Here is a 20,579-nt window from a genome sequence, read left to right as displayed (position 1 = left end):
AGGGAGGAAGCATTTAGGAGCAGAAGGGGCCCTGTGACCCTGAACTCATGAGTAAAGAGTGACCGTTCTGGTCTTATTAGGCTTTTCTTTCAGCCAGACCATTCAGGCCATGGTGGCTTCACCTTATTCCCATAGGCAGGACATCAAGATGGGGTGGTGGTAGACAGACTGATCTTAATTCTCAATGTACAGGAAGCAGGCATGCCTATGGTCTTATATACATTCCTATCTAGGTATAAATTATCCGTATAAATTTGAGCAGTGATTAGTTTTTCAGGACCTGTTATGTGCCAGGAGAATTGTTTCCTTTTTTATACAAAGATAATGTTGGATTTTATCATCCTAATATCAACAGTGATCTTTACCAGGGAGCTTAGTTTGGGTCTTCCTATCTTATTGGGCAAAAGGATTCTCTCTCTTTCCTCCAAATTTAATTGTTACTTTGTCGTAAATGCATGTGGGGTGCATCATGACATGCACAATATTGTAGATCTCATGTGTGATCGGAAGGAAGGACACAGGTTTAGGGCCAACATATCCAAGTTCAAATCTCAGCCTTGTTAATAATTGGATATTCTGAAGGAACTATTGCACCTGGCTAAACTTCATTTTTCCTTGTACAAAGTCTGATTTTGAGAACTGACATGTTATCATTATTATCACTAGGCAACTTAGTATTTAGTATGTTTTCTAAATATATGAGGGTTAAAATAATAATCCTCTTTTCTCTCATCTGCTAAAAGATGAATTCATTAAGGACCAAGATTTTTCCTTTCACCTCCTTATCTTCTGTGTAGATTATAATAATTGCAGTAGCAAAACTTGTAGATTTGCATACATAAACACACACAAGTGCTTATGTTCACCAAATGTACACACACATATGCAGGCACATATCAACTCACGAACATGTACAGGTTAAAATTCATTAAGTAGATCTCATTTGTTATATTAACCTCCACTAGAGATGACCTCGGCCTTTCCATCTATCTTGCAAACATTAGAGTCTCAAAGACATGGAAGTATATACTTTGAGGAGAAAAATTTGAGACATTTTAGATGGCAAAGGATTTTTCTTTCTTTTTTTACTCTTCATTATGTCAATTTATGAGTACAATGATCAATGTTAGCCCTTCCATCATCCTTCCCCCATTTATCCTAACCCCACTCTTCCCTTCAAGTTACCTGGTTCACTTTGACTATCTTCATCTACCCATCTTTTCTCCATTAGTCTGCTGAGGCACAGATTTTTATTATACTTGTTTATTTGCTCTCAGCTGACCAACCTAAGTAGTATGGACATCCATGGTAGTAGAGGAATTGAAATAAAGACCAAATGACTGTACCCTACACTGCCCTCACAGTGAGCTTGCCAAGAGTGAATGATGCTGACAGCTCCTTCACACATTTCAGAAAATGAGATCCTTGAGGAAAAAAATCAGTTTACCCCCACCCCTTTTTTCCCTTTCAGTTGCCGACTCTTCTTAAGTCCTCCCTTACCCTCCCAGACATTCTTGTCTGTGACTCAGCCTTCTACCTTCTGAGCTGAACCCTGTGTAGTTTGTAAAGAGCAGACTGCGGAGACAAGAGGTCATCCTGGAGATGGCACCACAAGGCTGCGCTTCCCACTGCTAACACCTGCACTAGGAGAGCTAGATGAGAGTGGTTTCATTATCCTGAGATGCTTGATGTTTCCTCTTTTCATCCCGTTCCTGATCTCCACAGGAGTACTGTTTTCCAACCCACTTGTTCTTTCCTCCACATCCTAAACTTTCTTATGATTAGCAAATTAACTAATTAATCTTAATGTCCCCAACCCCGGGGTGTGAGCCCTACGAGCTCTGCAGCCTACATTTGCTAATGGTCATCAGTGGCTTCTGTTCCCTTATCTTGATGATTTCCTGCCCTCTTAGGCTGCTGCTTGTTTGTCGTTGAACAACAGAGATTCCCCCCACTGCCACTGAAAATTCTTGTGATGAAAGAGTACAAGCCATTGCTGTGAATACAGTGAAAAGACCAAGTGGGAGAGGTGTATGCTCCTCATCCTCCTGGGTATATCTTCCTAAGTTGTAATTACTGGATACTCAAGGATATTGATTTGATGCTGGTTATCACATTTCACTTCAAATTCTACAGCTTCTGGAGAGTTTCGTCATGTTTTCAGAATTGCTTCCTTGTCTATTGAATCATGATCCACCCTGAGTATTGCCTTTTAATCAATAAGAAATGGTGCATGGTGGTCAAGAATGACAGTCCTGCAGTCAGAACACTTTTGCTAGAATCTTATTTTAAGGAGCATGAGGGGAGCTATTCCACTTCTTCATGTCTCCAAATAGTCATTAGCAAAATATCATAAGACTATCTTCAAATTCTTGTCGGAATTAAAATCAATTAGGTTGGACATGTGATATATGGTGAAAAAATGGTAGCTACTGTTATAAAGAAAATGCAGAGATGATTGTGACTGCTCAATTCCAGCAACTAGGTAGTAGAGAATGGGAGAATCATAGTTTGAGGCCAGCCCACACAATAACATTACCTAGACCCTCCTCCCCCATCTCAAGTAATGGGCTGGATATGGTGCTTCATTTGAACTAAAATAGGATTGCAATGCTGGCCCACCTGGGCAGAAATTTAAGACCTTATCTAAAAAATTTTCAAAAAGATCTGGGTTGTGGCTCAAATGATAGAATACCTGCCAAGTAAGCATAAGGCCCTGTCTCCTCCAGTACAGAAAGAGAGGTAGGGGGTAGAGGAATGGGAAGAGGGGGAGGAGGAGGGAGGAGGAGGAAGAGGAGGAGGAGGGGAAGTTGGATATTAATTTCGGAAACATAGTGATACCATTTCAGATCAGTTCAATGATTTGCATTTTCAGTAGCAATTTTTAAGGTGTCTGTGTACTTTCCTTTTCTGTTGCACCAGAATCAGAACTGATGAATAGAATCTGAGTTTCTTGTTTTAGTATAAGGTCTCAGTTAGACCACCTAGTTAATACTGAGTTATTTTTAAAACTCAGTTAATTCTGAGTTATTTTCATTCCTAGTCACAAAGTTATAGGAAACAATCCTTGTTCTCAAGGGGCTTGGGGGTGCTTGGGTAAGACAGCAAATGGAACTTCTATCAAAGAACACAGAAGGGTTTTTTTTCTACATAGTTATTCAAAAGAATAGCTATAGCCAAGGAGGTTTGGAGTCCAAGGTGACATGGCTACCAGTCTAGAAGGAAAGATAGGCATGAACTTGGGAGGAGAAGAGCAAGGACACAGTAAACCTAGCAACCCCTCTGCAGCTGCCTTTCCTCTCCCCCAGCCTAGTGCTTTCAGAAGGTAATGTCTGCTCCTACTTCTCTCCTGTTCTCCAGACCTTACATTTACTCCTTTGTGGTCAATTCTAACACAAGCCGTACAGACACTCTGAGAAATATAGACACAGCTTAGCCCATCTGGTGCAGTATAAAGTCATCTCAATATCCCCTACAAAAGAATGTCACCTGGGTATGCTTTATACAATATATAACTTCCAAATACACACAAAACAAAATTCTTAGAATGATGGAATCTTCCCCAGACACAATGTGAAACATAATATCTCCCTCCCCCAAAATATGAGAAATTTTGAATATATCTGTTATTTATAATATTTCTATTGTTTGAGCCATACTGAATTTTACTACATTCTATTGCAAAATGGACTCACATGTAAGTAAAGTATTACATGTAAAGTAATATTAACATGGCTTATGGCTCAACACAGGACTGTGGAAGAGAGGAAAAAGAAAGGAAAAAAAATCACATGAATATCACACACACACACACACACACACACACACACACACACACACACACAGGCACATACAAATGGGAAGACACTGACTAAAGACTTCATGCACTGAGTGCCTAGATTAGTCCCTGACACATGTCACATAGTGTCAAATTTAACTTTTAATCAAATGCAGATAACTCATTATCTTATGCATCAGCAAAATTGTCTCTAATGAATAGCATTATGATAATCATAAGATACCTAGTGACCAAAGAGATGTTAAATTTTAAAAAGTGCCTGTTTGGGGATAGATAAAATACTTGGAGTTCTCTCAATACATCTTTGCTTAGTGGTTAAAATAAAGAATGGATGTGGGGAATGAGGTAGCCCTTGATATTTATTGTCTTAGTACGTAATTAACAAGGTGTTAGGTGACAGATTCAAGACAGAACATCCCAAACTACCCCAGAGCTTGCCTCATTCGACTGTGGGGAAGCAAAGCCAAGGTGGACAAAGGAACATCCCCAAAGCAAGTGTGGTGAAACCCATGTGGGGGATCTCCAGAATGTATTTGTGCGTCGGAATCTCAAGACTTGGGGAGATCACAGAAACCATTCCCTCTGACCTTCCAGGACTTGTAAGACCTGCTTCTAAAACTTGCTAGAGAAATGAATGGGAAGAGCCTTCTGGAAGGAGAATGGAACTTTGTCAATCAGGATCTATCTTCCTCAAAAGAGAATAAGTAGAGAAAATGGACCTGTCCTCTTGTTTTTTATTGTTGGCTCTGACACTTAAAGCATCAACACCTCTACACAGAACAATTCCATAATTTAGAGGAAGCTGTCAAGTCTTTCACAGGCATGGCAAGATGTGCCCCAGGGTGGGGGCTGAACCTGCATTTACTAGATTTATGGGAAGGGGTTTTACATGACTGCCCAAGTTTAAGGCAGATAAATCCCAGAAGACAAATACTACCAATAATTGAATTACACAGCCATTATCATGTACTGAGCAGAGCAACTTTATGACTCTATTGTGACAAGATGAAACTTGTTAGAATATTTATGTGCCTGAGATCGTTTGTGCATTGCCAGCTCAGAGAACAAACCAGCTCTTCCATGTGGCTCCTATGAGCGCTTACTTTTCCTGAGCAATTTAGGAGGAAAGGAAACCAAGATGGCTGGCTGAGAGGTATCCCAAGCAGACAGAGCTTACAGCCCTCTAAGTGCAAACCTTGCTTTTGACCTTTGTGTTTCAGCAGCTCCTGAGCTCAGCAGGTTTATGCCATCTCCGAATTTGTGCTGTTCTGGATCAACCAGCCAAACTCACACATGCATAAGAATTCTGTCTATGAGCATTGCTTTGCACTTGTGAACAAATTGTAAGGAAGCATAAGCCAGTAATCAAACATATTGCCTTAACTTTACCACTTTTCTTTCTTTTTTTCTTCGTCATTTCTTTTCTTTTTGGAGATAGAATAAGTCTCTCACAATGCATTCCAGGCTGCCCTGGACTTGGTTACATTTTTGAAAAATAAGATAACTTTATTTTTATGGATGTTGAAATTATGAATGAGAAATGCTGAAATAATGCATTTTTTAAAAAATAGCTTTATAGAATGAATGGCAAGAAGGGCAAGTCATTCTGTATGATAACATCGAATTATAAAATACACATATTTTTCTATTTATACCAATCTGATCATTCAGGATAGTCCTATGAAATTTATGTCTAGTTACCTATGCCATTGCTTTTAATTTTCAGATAATTTTAGAATTAAGAAAAATTGCAAAAATAATAAGAGATTACCACATACTCTGTGCCCAGCTTTACTCTGTGAGTGAAAAAGAGACAGACAGAGAGACACAGAAAGAGACAGAGAGAGATGCTGCAGGTATCTCTCCTGCTTGCCAGCCAAGCCCTCTACCACTTGAGCCACGCCCAGTTACCTCATATGATGTGAATACCTTGGATCTCCATGGTTCAATTTGCACAACTAGGAAATTGACACTAGTAGAATACGACCAAAACTGAAAAAGAAACTTTTCCTTGATTACCTTCAGATTCTCTGCTAAGGTATTTTCTTGTAATCTAGGATCTAATCCAGAACTTCCCTTTACATCTGCTTGTCATAGATCTTTTTTGCCTCCTTAAATCTATGACAATTCCATAGACTTTCTCTGCTTCTGATGACCTGGACAAGTTTGAAGAGCACCAGTCAGGCCTATTGTAGAATGATCATTTCTTTCTTTTCTTTTTCTTTTTTTTTGCCAGTCCTGGGGTTTGAACTCATGGCCTGGACACTATCCCTGAGCTGCTTTTGCTCAAGGCTAGCACTCTACTACTTGAGCCTCAGTGCCACTTGCAGCTTTTACTATTTATGTAGTGCTGAGGAATCAAACCCAGGGCCTCATACATGTGAGGCAAGCACTCTACCACTGAGCCACATTCCCAGCCTTAGGATGATCATTTCTAATGGTTACTAGGTTATTAGTTGTTGGAGAGGAGAGGCTAGAATTGATTTGCCTTCCACATCATATCAAGGATGACAGGGTATGAAGATGTCTTATTACTGCGGTGGTTAACTTTGGTCATTTGTCTAAGATGATGTCTACCAGGTTTCTCCAGTACAATGGTTCTGTTTCTCTAAGTTTTTCCATCCAGTTGGCAGTCAAAGGAAGGGAAATTAAACTCCAACTCCTGAAAAGAGGAAAATTAAGCATTGTGTGAACATTTGTGAGAATGATCATGATAATTAATAAATATTTTGGAAGATATATTTGAGGCTCCATATTTTAGCTACTTACTTTAAAACCAATTTACTCACCTGTACCAATAGCTAATTTGGTGGTGTTCCAAGATCCTCTTTATTTTGTTCTCTTTATTTTGTTCACTTCTTCTATTTTTATTAACTTGTATTCTTTTGCAATGATTTTTGTGATATTGTTTAGTTGCTCAGACAATGTACTATTCAGAACAGATGGCCTACAAGCCCAGTTCTGGATTATGTTTTGTTTCTTTACTACTGATTCTATTTCCCTTCCGGCATCTCTGTGCCCTGGCTTTAAGCCGGAGGCCAAATGATCCCAGTTAGGCTTTACTGCACCATTGATACACCACCTGCTAATTATGGGCAAGATTCCCTGGCTTTAAAAAAAGTGCTTTATTCCCTATGACCGATTTGCTTGATTCAGAGGTGTGGAATTCACCAGTACTTCTGGACTCTTCTCCTACCATTTGGTTAAATATCTTCCCCCCTCCCCTGTCCTTTCCTCCCCTCTCCTCTTCTCTCCTCTCTTCCTCCTCCTCCCCCCCTCTGTATCCTTCCCTCCCCTCTCCCGTTTTCTCTCTTTCTCTCTTTCTTATACACACAGTGTGTATAAGTGGAGCTGCACTTCATTTCTTTATCCACTGTCCTAGCCAATGTTGAAAAGGAAAATTTCAGTTGTATTCTCCCCTAAAAACAAAAACATAGCTCTATGCAGAAAAATGATTTTAATCAATTCTGTAAATTCTCCAAACCAGGTCACTTTTAAATTGACCATTGAAACCATGTCTAATTACAGAACAGGAAGTGAATGAACATCCTTGTAAAGTGACCACAAATGTGAACAAGCAGTTTATAAAAGAAAAAAGAAAAAGAGCAAAAGGGCAATTAGCATAAAATATTTAATCTCACTAATAGGAAATAAAACTTGAAGCAAAAGGGCACTACTCATTAACCTATCAAATGGATAGAAGCTGTTGAGAAGATGCCATATAGACTTGCTGAGAGGTAGGAAGTAGAAAGAATTACATGTTGTTCCCAGCAATGTCATTTTTATCAGCTTTCGAGAAGACACACAATATATATCACAAAGCTTAAACCAATAGCCCATTTCTGATTATCAGTATTCTCTCATTTAATAATTTATATGCTAATGTTATATTTCAGAAGTACTGAGGAAATGTAAACATCTATCTGCATTATCTATAAAAGAGAAAACTTACACACTATCCATACCCTGTGGTCAGTAAATTGGTAAATTGGAGAATATTGTACAGTTGGCAAATTTGCACTTGATGCTTTATTATAATGAATGATAGGATGCAGAATTTGCAACAAAAATGAGAGGAATGACTACTTAAAAATAGAAAAATATGAAAGGCCTAAGAGCAGACTGCTAAAAGTGGTCATTTATAGCTGGATGGATTGGGTGATAGTTTTATTTTCCTATTTGTATTTTGGTAGACCTAACAATCTATTTTAAATGAACATATATTACTTAAGAATAGTTTTTAAAACAGGGCTCTTTCTATATTTTATAGCAATGATAATTATAATGGTAATCACATGCAAGTGGTGTGGGGTTTGGAGTAGACAGATAACAGGAAGTCACTGTAGCTGCCCGGGAACAACTCCTCCTCTCTCCTCCTGGGGTCCCCTTCAAGTTTCTGCTCCCTTCATCTGGACCTCTTATTCTTATATCCACTCTTTGTACTTAAAAAAAAAATTCCTCTTCCTGTCTTTTCTCTTTTCTTTCACTGAGATGTGTGAAATCTCATCTTTAGGAATTCACATTTATAGTGAATATTGATTTTTTTTTAAATCAGTGATAAATTAAAACGTGTTTTATTTTTCCCTGTTATCATACCGGGCTTATTTTGCCAAGCACTTAGTGTGAGTTCTAAAGCACACTGGAAAGGCCTTTAAAGTCTTTTCACAAAGAACCTCCCAGTCTTTGCTGGGTGCCAACTCCTTTCACACCTTGTACTCAGAACTCCAGAAATTCTTCATGAATAAACAAAGTGCTAAGAAGAATAGCTGCCATTTGGCACTACAAGAACTTTTATCTTCCTGATGGAGATAAATCTAATTTCCTCCTATATCTAACCCAATTCTATCTTTTCTGCCTTCCAAGTTTCACTGAATAGATCTCCTTCCCATATAAATTGAGATAATTGTGAACAAAATCCTCCTAGGATATTTTTTTTTATAACAAATACCAACTTGTGGCAATAATGCAAGAGAAGACTTCTGCACCATCTTTGGCTAGTGTGGAGGAAGGACTACAAGGATGGTTAATCCACATTAATATGTCAGACCCAAGCAGAAACTGACATTGTGTTTGTGAGACACATCATAATTTATTAGATATTTTACATGTACCTGTAGAGAAGTTGCCTTCCAATTTTGAAACCATCCTGCTTGAAGATGTTTTGTATCTTTCCTTTTTCAATTTGTGAGATGGTGCATTGCAGGTATAATTCATGTGGCCAGCTAGACATCCCTCCCTCACTTCCAGAGCATTGTGATTACCAGTTTATACCACCATGCTTGAGGCCTAAATTTGCAGAAATTAATGTCCAACTGGTTATGAGCTTTAAAGCATAGACACCAGTCATACAATTAATAGATGGAACCTAGTCATTGGCCAACATCCTAGGACAACAGATTTTTGTAGGGTTTTTATAATGTAGTTAAATTCCTTATAGTGTGTATAATATATTACCATGCAGATTTCTACAAATAAAATGTAATTACTATCGGTGATATAATCTATAAATGTCTATTATACATATAAATTTAATTTCCCTATCATCCCTATATAAAGGTAAGCTTCATGAGATGCAGGGATTTTCCTCTGTTATTTGTTTTTAAACCCTAACACCTACATCTCCATCTAACATGTTACAGGCATTCATTAAACTTTATTTATTCAATCATTTGTCCACTTAGTGGTAACTCAGGTCAGCCATGTATTCTGCATGGTTTCATGAGGGTATCCAAGAACCCTCATCTTAGAGCAGTTGTCTTTCTAGTGTGTCACTTGTACTAACACCAGCACCCAGTAGTGTTCAGAGTGGTTCACGGTGGTATCAAGAGAAGACAGTAGAATGTCCAATTGTTTTTCTCCTATTTTAGTTTCTGCTTTATGTATTTTTTTCTAAAATCAATACACAAATACTCTAGTGCTTTTTCCAACTTATAACTAATAATCTAGCACATATTGGGTGGGTGTTCATTTACTCCTTTTCTTTAGGATATTCAGACAAAAAAGAAATCAGAGATATCTGTCCCAGACATAAGAGAACTATATTCCCTTGGAATATAATATACATGGAAGAGGTATCTCCAGAAGCAAAATTCCCAGCCTCAGTTCCTTTAAATTTATATCTGCCCTACTATGACATTGTAGATCTTTAGTGAAAGGAAGGGGGTGACCAAGGGGTCCTTGTCTCTCCTGGTCTTTCAATATCTCCTTTTCTGTCCCAGCTGGAACCCCAACTTTCCACACTCTTTTCTGAACTTAACATCAAAATAGACACAGCCCTTCTGGTCACTTTGGCTCTGTTTTCCTGGCACAGCTTGTTTGCAATGTTAGTTTTTCTGTGAAGGGTCAGAGTGTAAGTGTTCTGGCATTTGAGAAATTTCTAGCTTTCCCTGTGCCTCTCATCCCTTCTCTCCTAGTCCCTTTCTGTTTATACACATTGACTATGTGTCCCCATAGCTTGAAATGTTTTGTTTTTACTGAAAGAACAGAACTATGACTGTTGACTATAAGAGTATCCAATTATGTGCACTTTCCTTGTAGAGATTTAGTCATTATTGATAGAGATTAATGATCTCTTTGTCATCCACAATCCTGGAACTCTCAAAAGGGAAGACCAAATACACACCATGTGTATTTGCAGTGGATTGTCTTTCCATTTATGGTCCTTTTTTTTTTTTGCTTTAGATTCACCAATAGATAATAGCTGAGTAAATTTGGATATTTTTATTTAATAGGGTGCAATAAATTTTATTTAACACAACTGTAACTTAGAGATTTATTCCATCAGTTTTATGTTCCGATATGGAACCATACTCTTATTATCAAGTAAAATTAACAAGATAGTAAAAGTATATCGGGTATGATATCACTAAAATATAAGACAATTAAAAATCCTTAAGTAAAGTATTTTAAACTCTTAGTTGAATATACTCTTTGATCATTTAAAATCAATTTCTCCACATTTCACTGGCACTAAAATCTGTTTGAGAGTCAGGTGTGTTGGCTTGAGCCTGGCCCATCCTATCTCTCTATACCTCGACATCCCTATGTAGGTCACAGCGAAAGCAAAGAAAGGAAAGGGGTATACAAGTGGAGGGACACAAACTCACGCAGTTAGAAAAAGAGAAAGGGGAGAAGCAGTAGAGAGGCACAGAAGCTTCATCTTGGCCTAATTAAACATGGTTACTGTGCTTCTCCAGGAATGTAGTATTTCTTTCTTGCATCGCTCTTCTAGCTTTCAGCTTCATTTCCACCAAGAACTTTGTGCAAGAAGCACCCTCACCTCCTCAATAGACTCCTAAGCTGTTTGTGTTCATTCAGCACTGGGTGTCCCTTCTTCCTTTTCTCCCCTGTGTACACAGAATCATGATTACATAAACACACATGTGCACTCACACACACACTTCACATTGTGGCAAACAACATGTAAATAAACAGACTCCAAGCTTGGGAAGTAAGGATGACAAAATGCTGCAGAACTTGAACCTGGAGCACTTACAGTGGTTGGCTATACTGATTCTCTGCAGGACATTAACCAGGCAGAAAACTGACGATCATGATCATCTTTAATTGCCATCTATTTGTTTGTCACCTACTAATTTGTTATTCATGGGAGGTAACTTGGGTGCTGGAAAAACAGTGGGGTTGGGTGAGAAGTGGAAGAAAAGCAAAAAGCAAGCTTGTTCCTTAGGCAAAATAGAGGTGATAAAAACAAAACAACAGCTTTAGAATGCTTTTTATCTGCTCTAAACCATTTGCCCTTGGATAGGCAACAGGAGAGACTTCAGGCTGAGCTCCTCTGTTCAAGAATAAAATCCTAGATGTTAGCTAGGGTTTTTCCTCCTGCCTTGTTGGAAGAGGAGGCAGGTAAAGAGGAAACTCATGGCAGTCGATGAGGAAAATCAGAATCTAGCTGCTAATGAATACCTGTAGGTACTTTCTCTCTTCTTTGGGTGACAGACAGGAATTCGTGCTTCAGTGTCTAGTTTCTGGAGACCTCCTGTGGGCTCATGCATGCTCCATCAAATTCAAAGCGAAGGAAGGCAGAGTCTCCATCCTTTTAGCCTCTGCTCCTCTGCACAACCCTCTCTGTGCTGACACGTGCCATGAGCTGTGATTCAAAATCTGACTAAGCAGGTGCTATCCGGTCATGGTGCTTTCCTTTTAGTACTTTCTCTACAGTTCTCTACATCAGGGCATTTAGTGGCTCTGCTACCTTCATTAAGCACCATATTAAATTGGTATAAACTCAGACAAATACTGGTAGAAGGATAAGCTAGCGACATTTCTGAGTGGCTCTGAAGAAACTATCTGCAAAGGTTGCATCGGGTGAGGGTGCTTCTTGCACAAAGTTCTTGGTGGAAATGAAGCTGAAAGCTAGAAGAGCGATGCAAGAAAGAAATACTACATTCCTGGAGAAGCACAGTAACCATGTTTAATTAGGCCAAGATGAAGCTTCTGTGCCTCTCTACGGCTTCTCCCCTTTCTCTTTTTCTAACTGCGTGAGTTTGTGTCCCTCCACTTGTATACCCTTTCCTTTCTTTGTGTTTCAGAAGGCTGATGTTGCTTATTAAAAAGCACTATGCAATCCTGCAGTGTTAGAGCATGCTATTGCAGTCTGGGTTTAGTTTTCTTCAAATTCCTCCCTTTAATAATGCTTACTTTTTTTTCCCCTAAGATGGCATATTGGGGTAGGCATCAGTTCAAGATAGTGAAGCATAGAAGCACCAGGCTTTGTCTTGTTTTCATCCATCTATCAGGTTTGGCAGTGTCTTCGTGATATCCCTTCCTAGCAAGACCCACATATAGACTAGAAATGAGTTCTTCATTGAACTGCCTTAACATCCTGTGGTGCCATGCAGTGTTTAAGATCAAATATAAAACCTTACCATAAGGAAAAATGGTGTCTCATAACTGGATGTCCATTAACTTGTCATTTTATCTTCCACTGCTCTGCTTTGAAAGCACAAAATTCAATCTATCAATGCCCATACAGAGCATCCTGGTCTGCTCATGAGACCTAGACCTTAGTAACTGTAATTTATATTGAAATTGAATGATTTTTCTCTCACTCTTTACTGATTCTATGGTTGTGTATCCCAGAAGATAACATCTATTTGGTCTAAAGATTTCTGGAAGTTTCTTCTCTCCCAGAGCAGGTGCTTGAAGGTAGAAAGTTATTCTTCTTCTATCTTTGAAAAGCACGTAAGCCATTCATGCCTCACTTCATTGGTTGGCTGTAGCTTCTGTTGATGTAAGCTGTCAAGATAAAGCAATCTGTACCCCCTATTCTTATGATGTAATAGGAATGTAGGGTGTTTTGCTAAATAAGTAGGTAAATAAATAAATCAATGAATGAATTATAAGTATTTACTGAATTTGCTATTTGAACTACTGACTCAAATAGGTTGAGTCTTAGTTTTTCGTCTAGTGACATGATAAATAATTATTTTGATACATCTTTATTGTACTATACTATTTATTTCAACCCTTTTTATTATGGGAAGTATGGACATGTTTCTAGAAGTCTAAAGGGATGACTAGATTGGATTGAGTGACATACCTGTAGAAAGACAAGATTCAGCCTCGGTTATTAACAGCTGAACACTTTTTGGTATGAATTATGAAAGCCAGGAGAGTGAAAAAATTTCAGGCAGACTTACCAGTAGATGCATAGAGAAACATCTCCCTTCCCTTCCATGAAATTCAGTTTGAGAAAGGTAATGATTTTTCAAGTTAAACTGAAAGGCAATATAAAAATATGTGATCGATAGCTATATATTGCCTTTTTCTATAATTTAAGGTTTCTGGACTAAATTTTTCATCTTTTTAAAATAGATTTTTTTGCTGAATTCTAGAAATAAATAACCCCACATATTGGAAATAATAGCTAAGATTGGCTGGAGTAAATATATTGTCCATACATTATTAGAGAAACCTGTTCCTCTGTTTTGCTGACAAGACATTCCTCTGAGAGTTGAGTGGAGTACCTAGCAAACGATGACTCTGATATTTCACAAGGTGATTTCAAGACATAAAACGACAGTGTCCAATCCTGTACCAGAAATCAGATTTATGAACAGGATTGGATAGCACTCAAATCCAGTCCTGAGATCTCACTCTGCAAGTAAGACCATCAAGAGTTCATTGTGGATTCAATCTGAGCTTAAAACACATAACAAACTAATTACTGAATTGTGTAATCCTAACTAAAATGTTGGAAGTATTTGGGATAGAGTATTGACAGCAGGTGATCATCTGCTTTGATGTGATTCTCTAAGGTGGCCAAGAAATGTCTAAGCCATTAAATCTATCACAAAGATAGACATTTAGCTGTTTGCCCTCAGCAATTCATAATTCCCCAGGGCAACAGAAAAAGGCAGCAATAATTCCGCATCATCTGTTACTGCCAGAAAAATCTAAGACCCCTAGGTCTAAGGTTAAGCACATCTCAGAAAAGTTGCTGGAAAGGCTGATGCTAGTCTTCAGGATTAAATCTTTTATTTTGTTGTTGTAATTGTTTTCAACTAGAGATGAAAGAGAATTTATGAATGATAAGGAGTCTGGTTAATCAAGTAGATTTTTGAAAAACAATGGACTCTTATTTTGCTACTAAATCTTTCCCTTATTTGATAAGAAGGAAATGTTACTTGGAATAACTTCTGTCCATAGATATGAAACATACGACATAAGAAATGTCTGTGACTCTTGGTTTGGGGCTAAGAACAAATGAAAAGATCCAGCTGGAAGGCCAGGCACTCTGTGGCTCATGCCTGTAATACTAAAACCTTCTCTAGAACTGAGATCTGAGGACCTTGGCGGGAAGCCAGTCAAGGCAAGAAAATCTGTAATTCTTATCTACAATTAACCAGGAAAGAGCCAGACGTAAAGCTGTGGATCAAGTGGTAGAGTGCTACCTAGTGCTGAACAAAAAGTTCAAGGACAGCACCTGGGCCCTGGATTCCAGCCCCAGTTCTGGCAAAATAAAACAAACAAACAACAACAACAACAAAACAAAAAAACCTACTAATATCTTAAAGATAAATGTTGTTGTTACTTTAAGCTGGAGAGCAACAGAACTAGTGAAGTCTCAGTTTCTTAGAGATGCAAAAAATCAAGTCAAATTGGAATAGAATGGGAAATGCTGGTGAGATAATAGTTAATTCACTTATTTCAAAGAGTTTGCACACCTTTATAGCTTTCTTTCTCTCTTTTACTCTTCCTCTCATTTTCCTCATTTCTTATATCTTCCTTTAATCATTCTGTCTTTTTTTTTTTTTTTTTTTTGGAGAAAGGGAAGCTTCATTTCTTCCTTTCACATTAGACCAAAAAGTATGAACAAAATGTTTAGTATAAGCTCTTTTGGTAGCTTTATTTATTGAATGGGGTGTGTGTGTGTGTGTGTGTGTGTGTGTGTGTGTGTGTGTGTGTGTGTGTGTGTGTGTGTGTGTAAAGAAGCAATCACTTTAACATTTAGAGAATAACAAAAAAACTTACTCCTAGTAAACTGTGATAAGTATCTTACAATGTTTATATCAAAATAAATCTTCACTGATAGCAGTAAATGCTTCCCTTGCTGCAAATAGGGCACATTTACCAGAAGCAAATTTCAATTGTGTCTTAAAATAAGAGTTCAAGAGCCTAGGTAAAGCTAGAGCAGAACATTCAGAATGACAATCTATACCCTACAGAGGCTCACAGAGCAGTAAGGAAATGGATGTGGCATTTCTGAAACAGCAGACCAGAAGCAAATTTCAATTGTGTCTTAAAATAAGAGTTCAAGAGCCTAGGTAAAGCTAGAGCAGAACATTCAGAATGACAATCTATACCCTACAGAGGCTCACAGAGCGGTAAGGAAATGGATGTGGCATTTCTGAAACAGCAGAATCTTTGAGTGTGGCAGGTGATGGAGCAGAATAAGGGAGATAGAGCTTGTCACTCACTGCCTTGGGAACTATGTGAATAAGTTCTAACCATGATGTGTCTTCCTACAGACTGCATGACTGTGCTGAATGGCCAGAGACAGAAGGAAGAGTCTGGAGCCATTTCACTATAATCCAAATAGAAATGGAACCAATCAATGTCCTGATACATTTGATTGAAGTGCAGAAAGCCCCAGCTTTAATCCTGCATATTAAAATTTTAGATATAGAGGATGATGTTGTCCCTCATTGCTTATTTATTTAATGGAATAATCACTTCTGCTTTGTATAGTTCACTGTAAAGTCATACAAAATAAGTTGTGCTTCCAAGGAATGTTAGATAGACTGTCATTGTGCTTATACATATGGGTTCAGGATAGAGCAGAAAGCAAGAGACAGATGCATTTTGGGGGTGGGTCACATTGATTCCACAGGTAAATAATGGTCATCCTGACCTGGTTAGATCGCTTGGTTCATTCACAAATCACAGGGCAGAGGTGGCTATTACTGCAAATTGCAAGTGAAAACTTTAATTAGATCAGTTTTCTTTGTAGCTCACAGTTCAAGTCAGCCAACTAATGCAGTATGCCTGGCATCTGCCTGATAAATCTTGAAAGTTTAATATGCTGTCAGCAGAATTATTACAGGAATACATGTATGTCACAAGGGACTTATCCACAAGTCTGAGCTAATAACACACAATATCCTTGCCAGAATTCAGCTTGGTCTTCATCAAATAAAAGTTTCATTATCATTTTTATTTGAAATGGAAATTTTTCTGTCATGCTATATGTATATCATCATAATAGATTTATTCCAAGATTGTGGTTTTCAGTGACCTGTGGGTATTAAATGTCTATAGATATCGCTGAGACACACATGAAGTTATTAATGTAAATGTTCCTTTCTATGTCTCTCCATCTTTCAGGTCTGTGATGGGCTCGAACAAGGAACCAGATCTCGTGCATCTTGAAGCCAGAACCGTGGATGGCCGTAAGTAACTCAGCCTATCCCAATGTCTATCACAATATTAGTTCTATCAAACAGTCAGGAATCGAGTCCCTTCAGTCTCAGTGGCAATAATCCAAGAAATTTGGGGATGGAGCACTTTCTTTCCCACAGCCATCCAGAATTGTGGCCATAATGTCATAAATAGGTATAGTAAGGCCTATTTACATGAATATTTGTAGAGTAGATCCTCCTAATTTCTTGAAATTTAAATAATTATAGCAAAAGTACTGCCCTGTCTCTCAATCAAGGTGTCTTTCCAAATAAAGAAAAATTCCCAAACTATTCCTGAAGCTGCTGCTGCTGCTTCTTCGTTTGGATTTATTTTCTGTCTTCTCACTTTGTCAGATCTCTCTCTCTCTCTCTCTCTCTCTCTCTCTCTCTCTCTCTCTCTCTCTCTCTCTCTCTCTCTCTCTCTTTCTTTCTCCCCCCCCAGGCAATGACACACGCTCTTGTTTAGACATTCACAAAATATTTGGAAAGAACAGGAAAAGAGAAGCATCCTATATGTCTTTAGTCAAAGGCAGCAAGGTCCTTGACTAGTTTGTTGCCTTGCTGGTTCTAATCAGCCTGAATTAGGTTTGTTAGTGTAGGAAAGTGCTTTGTGGAGAGAACACAGATTCAGGTACGTGAAGACCAGGGAAGTAAACTGCAGATCCAGAGCTTCAATTCATCTATGAATGTCTCAATAGACTACTGCATTATTTGGGTCAACTTGAAAAGGGGATATAAACCATTTAGTGCTCAGGTTCTTTGTCTTTAAACAAGTGAGCAATAGGGGCTGGGAAGGTGGCTCAGAGGTAGAGTGCTTGCTTTGCATGCCTGAGGCCCTGACTTCGATTCCTCAGCACCACATAAGCAAAAAGAAAAAAGCCGGAAGTGGCGTTGTGGCTCAAGTGGTAGAGCGCTAGCCTTGAGCTGAAGAGCTGAGAGACAGTGCCCAGGCCCAGAGTTCAGGCCCCATGTCCGGACCCAAAAATAAAAAAAAATAAAATAAAAAGTGAGCAATAAAAGTCATTGTGGTAGTTTGCATGCATTCAGCAGTTACACTGTGCAAGTAATTGTACCAAGTAACGTACTTTATCTCAAAGAGTCCTCGAGTTAACTTCGTAAGGTGTTACTCCCATTGCACAGATGGGAAACGTGATGCACAGAAAGTCAAACAACAGTAGGTGCAAAGATGTAGTAAATACCTAGAGGACACAAGGGTCTCTTTCACAAAGCCGTCAGGTGAGAATCAGAGAAGGCAATGTGTGTAAGATACAGCATCTAGCCTAAGCTGACAAATACTGAGCAGTAACAATTTTAGTTTCTTTGTATACCTGTCCTTTGTTCTTTACGCAATGGTAGAGACATCGACAGTTTACATCTCTGAGTGCCCCCTTCCCCCACAAAAAAGGGCAGGCTATACATGCAACCCATTCTCTAAAACCACCTTTCCTTCCAGGTCCACATGGGAGATTTCCATATGGAGAAGTTTTATTTAATCTTTTGAGCATGAATATTTTTTTTCTTGTAGTCTCTGGGCATACAAACCCTGGTCCAAGGCCACCATCACCTTCCCCCTATACTCCCAGGAAAGGTAGTGTAGTGTGATGTGCTAGACAGTGCACCTGACCCAGTAGGATATAGGAGTTGAAAACTTCTTTTCCCTCACTGTAGTGGCCTCTCTTGGGAGCTGACTATTCCATTTTACTGCAGCAAAGGACTTTTCTTGTACACCAAGGTTGTGTTTCATAGAACAACTTTTCCCAAGTAAAGTCTACTTGATGTCCCATAAGATGGAACTGTGACCTATAGCCCAGGATAATGGGGTACCTGACTGTTTGCTCAATGTGGCTTAGCTCTCTTTTCTTCTTAATCCTTGCCTACAGGCCTTTGGGCTTGCTTCCCACTCTTGAAGGGTACTGGATTCTGTTTTGCCACACAAAATGGTAATACTTTCTGTTCCCTGTAGCCAGCATACCCTTCTATTCTGCTACTGTCCTAATCGAGTATAACTAATTGCTATTGTTGGTTAAGCCCTTAGGTTCAGCATGTACTTATCAGGCAAGTCTTCCTTAAGCCCAGTCTAAACTGCCTTCTTACTTTGATTTTATCCACCTGTGTTCTTTTGTTTAGGTTTTATTCTTTGTTCCCATTCAGTTCAAAGTCATACAGTTGTCATTCAGTGGTAGCGCTTTCTCCACACACGTCTATAAATGCTGCCCTTAACACACACTATCTCTACATATTGAAGGAGCGTGCCAAACACTGGTTAGATTAATCAAATCGTAGTTTGATCAGCTGTCAGAGCTATGAGCTAGCTCTCTAGCCTCAATTACTGTGTTTCCTGAGAATTTTAAAGTATTGCATTAAGACTAACCCACATATAATCCATGTAAGAATGTTCTGGAGATGTGAATTTTGATTCACTGGGTGCGGGGGGCGAGTGATAGTGGGGCTGAGATTCTCCATTCCTAACAAATCTGTGGAACCTGCTTTGAGTAGCAAAATCTCACATTAATGGAATGGCCCATTATGGCTATCCTGCTTTGGGAAACTCAGGATGGAATTGGGTGCATCCAAGATTACTTTCCTGTTCAAGGTTGTGGGGGATAGCGTCACTCTCTGATTTCTACATAAACCCAAGTTCTCAATGCCAGGCCTGGGTCTGCCAAACTTCTACCCTTCCTTATACCCCACACTATTCCCCATGTATGTTCAGATTCAGCTTTCACAAGGCATGAAATAAGTCAGTTCTAATTTTATTTATTTTATTTAACTTCAGTTTTGCAAAGGCAACATCTTCAGAAACTATCCAAGGGTGAAAATTCAATAAAGGGATTTAATTTGAAAAGTTAACCTTGTCAAAACAACACAGAAAAAAATTACCTATCAATTGAGAAGGGATCTAAAAGTAATACCTGACCTGTCTCCATGTAGGGACAAAGTGACATCGTCAGCACCATAACAGCAGTTTCCATCCCTTACTCTGTCTTCCTCTTCTCTCTTTCCCTCTGTCTTTTTCATCTCTCCCTCTTCCGCTCTCCTAGCATCTATCTCCAAAATGGTCAATAACCATGGCTCTGGATAATAGGGACAGAGAAGGAGGAGGAAGAACAGAATATAGACAGATCAGAGTGGTAAAGACTTAGCAAATGTGGCTGGCAGGATTGCAAAGTACAATTATGCTCTAGATTGGTGAGTGACTACAACAATTCCAATATTTACAATAGAACTTCCCATTCTCTGGCTAAAGTAGTCTTTTGTTCTTGTTTTCTTATCTCTTCATGGTTGTTTTATTCAAAATTCAATGTAGGGGACCAATTGCTTATATTATAGATTGCATGGCCTATAAGGTATATGTAGTATGTATGCATATAACTATATATGTATGCATACATACATGTGTAAACAACATCAACATAAATATTCTTTGAACAAGGAGTTTATTTTTATTTTGTTGTGTTCAGGAGTTTTGTAGCCAAGGTTCTGAGATATTTGACACCTGGTAAAGTGGCTTGTTCCATGAGGTGGGTTGCAACCATTTATCTGCTTATGTTATTCAAAGTTTCATCCTGATCTCATTTCAGATGTCTAAGATTACAGCTTATAATTAATGTGTATTTCAACTGAACTCCTTGAGTTCAAAGGGATGTGAACTCTGGAAAAATATTATTCGATGAGGGTTTATAACTGCTACAGATATTTTTAACCAACTATACTCTCAAATGTGTCTGTCGTATAGTTTACATCTGTGACAAAGATGCTATTCTTTTATGCTTTATTCTTTCTGCCTTGAAGGTGAGCTGAAAAGAAAAAGCTTAATTACAATCAATCACAGCAAGTATTATTGGAAAAAAAATTAAACC

General features: G+C 38.5%; 1 protein-coding gene across 5 annotated transcripts in view; it reads left to right on the top strand.

The window, feature by feature from the left end:
- Positions 1-20,579, top strand: part of Sorcs1 (sortilin related VPS10 domain containing receptor 1) — a 477,489-nt gene that overhangs the window by 332,969 nt on the left and 123,941 nt on the right. For all 5 annotated transcript variants that reach the window (XM_069987934.1, XM_069987933.1, XM_069987931.1 and 2 more), the window contains exon 6: positions 16,646-16,710. In XM_069987934.1, the coding sequence (XP_069844035.1) occupies positions 16,646-16,710 (65 nt within the window). The remainder of the gene's footprint in view (positions 1-16,645; positions 16,711-20,579) is intronic.

The sequence above is a fragment of the Dipodomys merriami genome, unplaced genomic scaffold (genome assembly GCF_024711535.1).
Source record: "Dipodomys merriami isolate MVZ:Mamm:240054 unplaced genomic scaffold, mDipMer1.0.p SCAF_35, whole genome shotgun sequence".
Taxonomy (NCBI): Eukaryota; Metazoa; Chordata; class Mammalia; order Rodentia; family Heteromyidae; genus Dipodomys; species Dipodomys merriami.
This window is presented reverse-complemented; position numbering and strand designations above follow the sequence as displayed.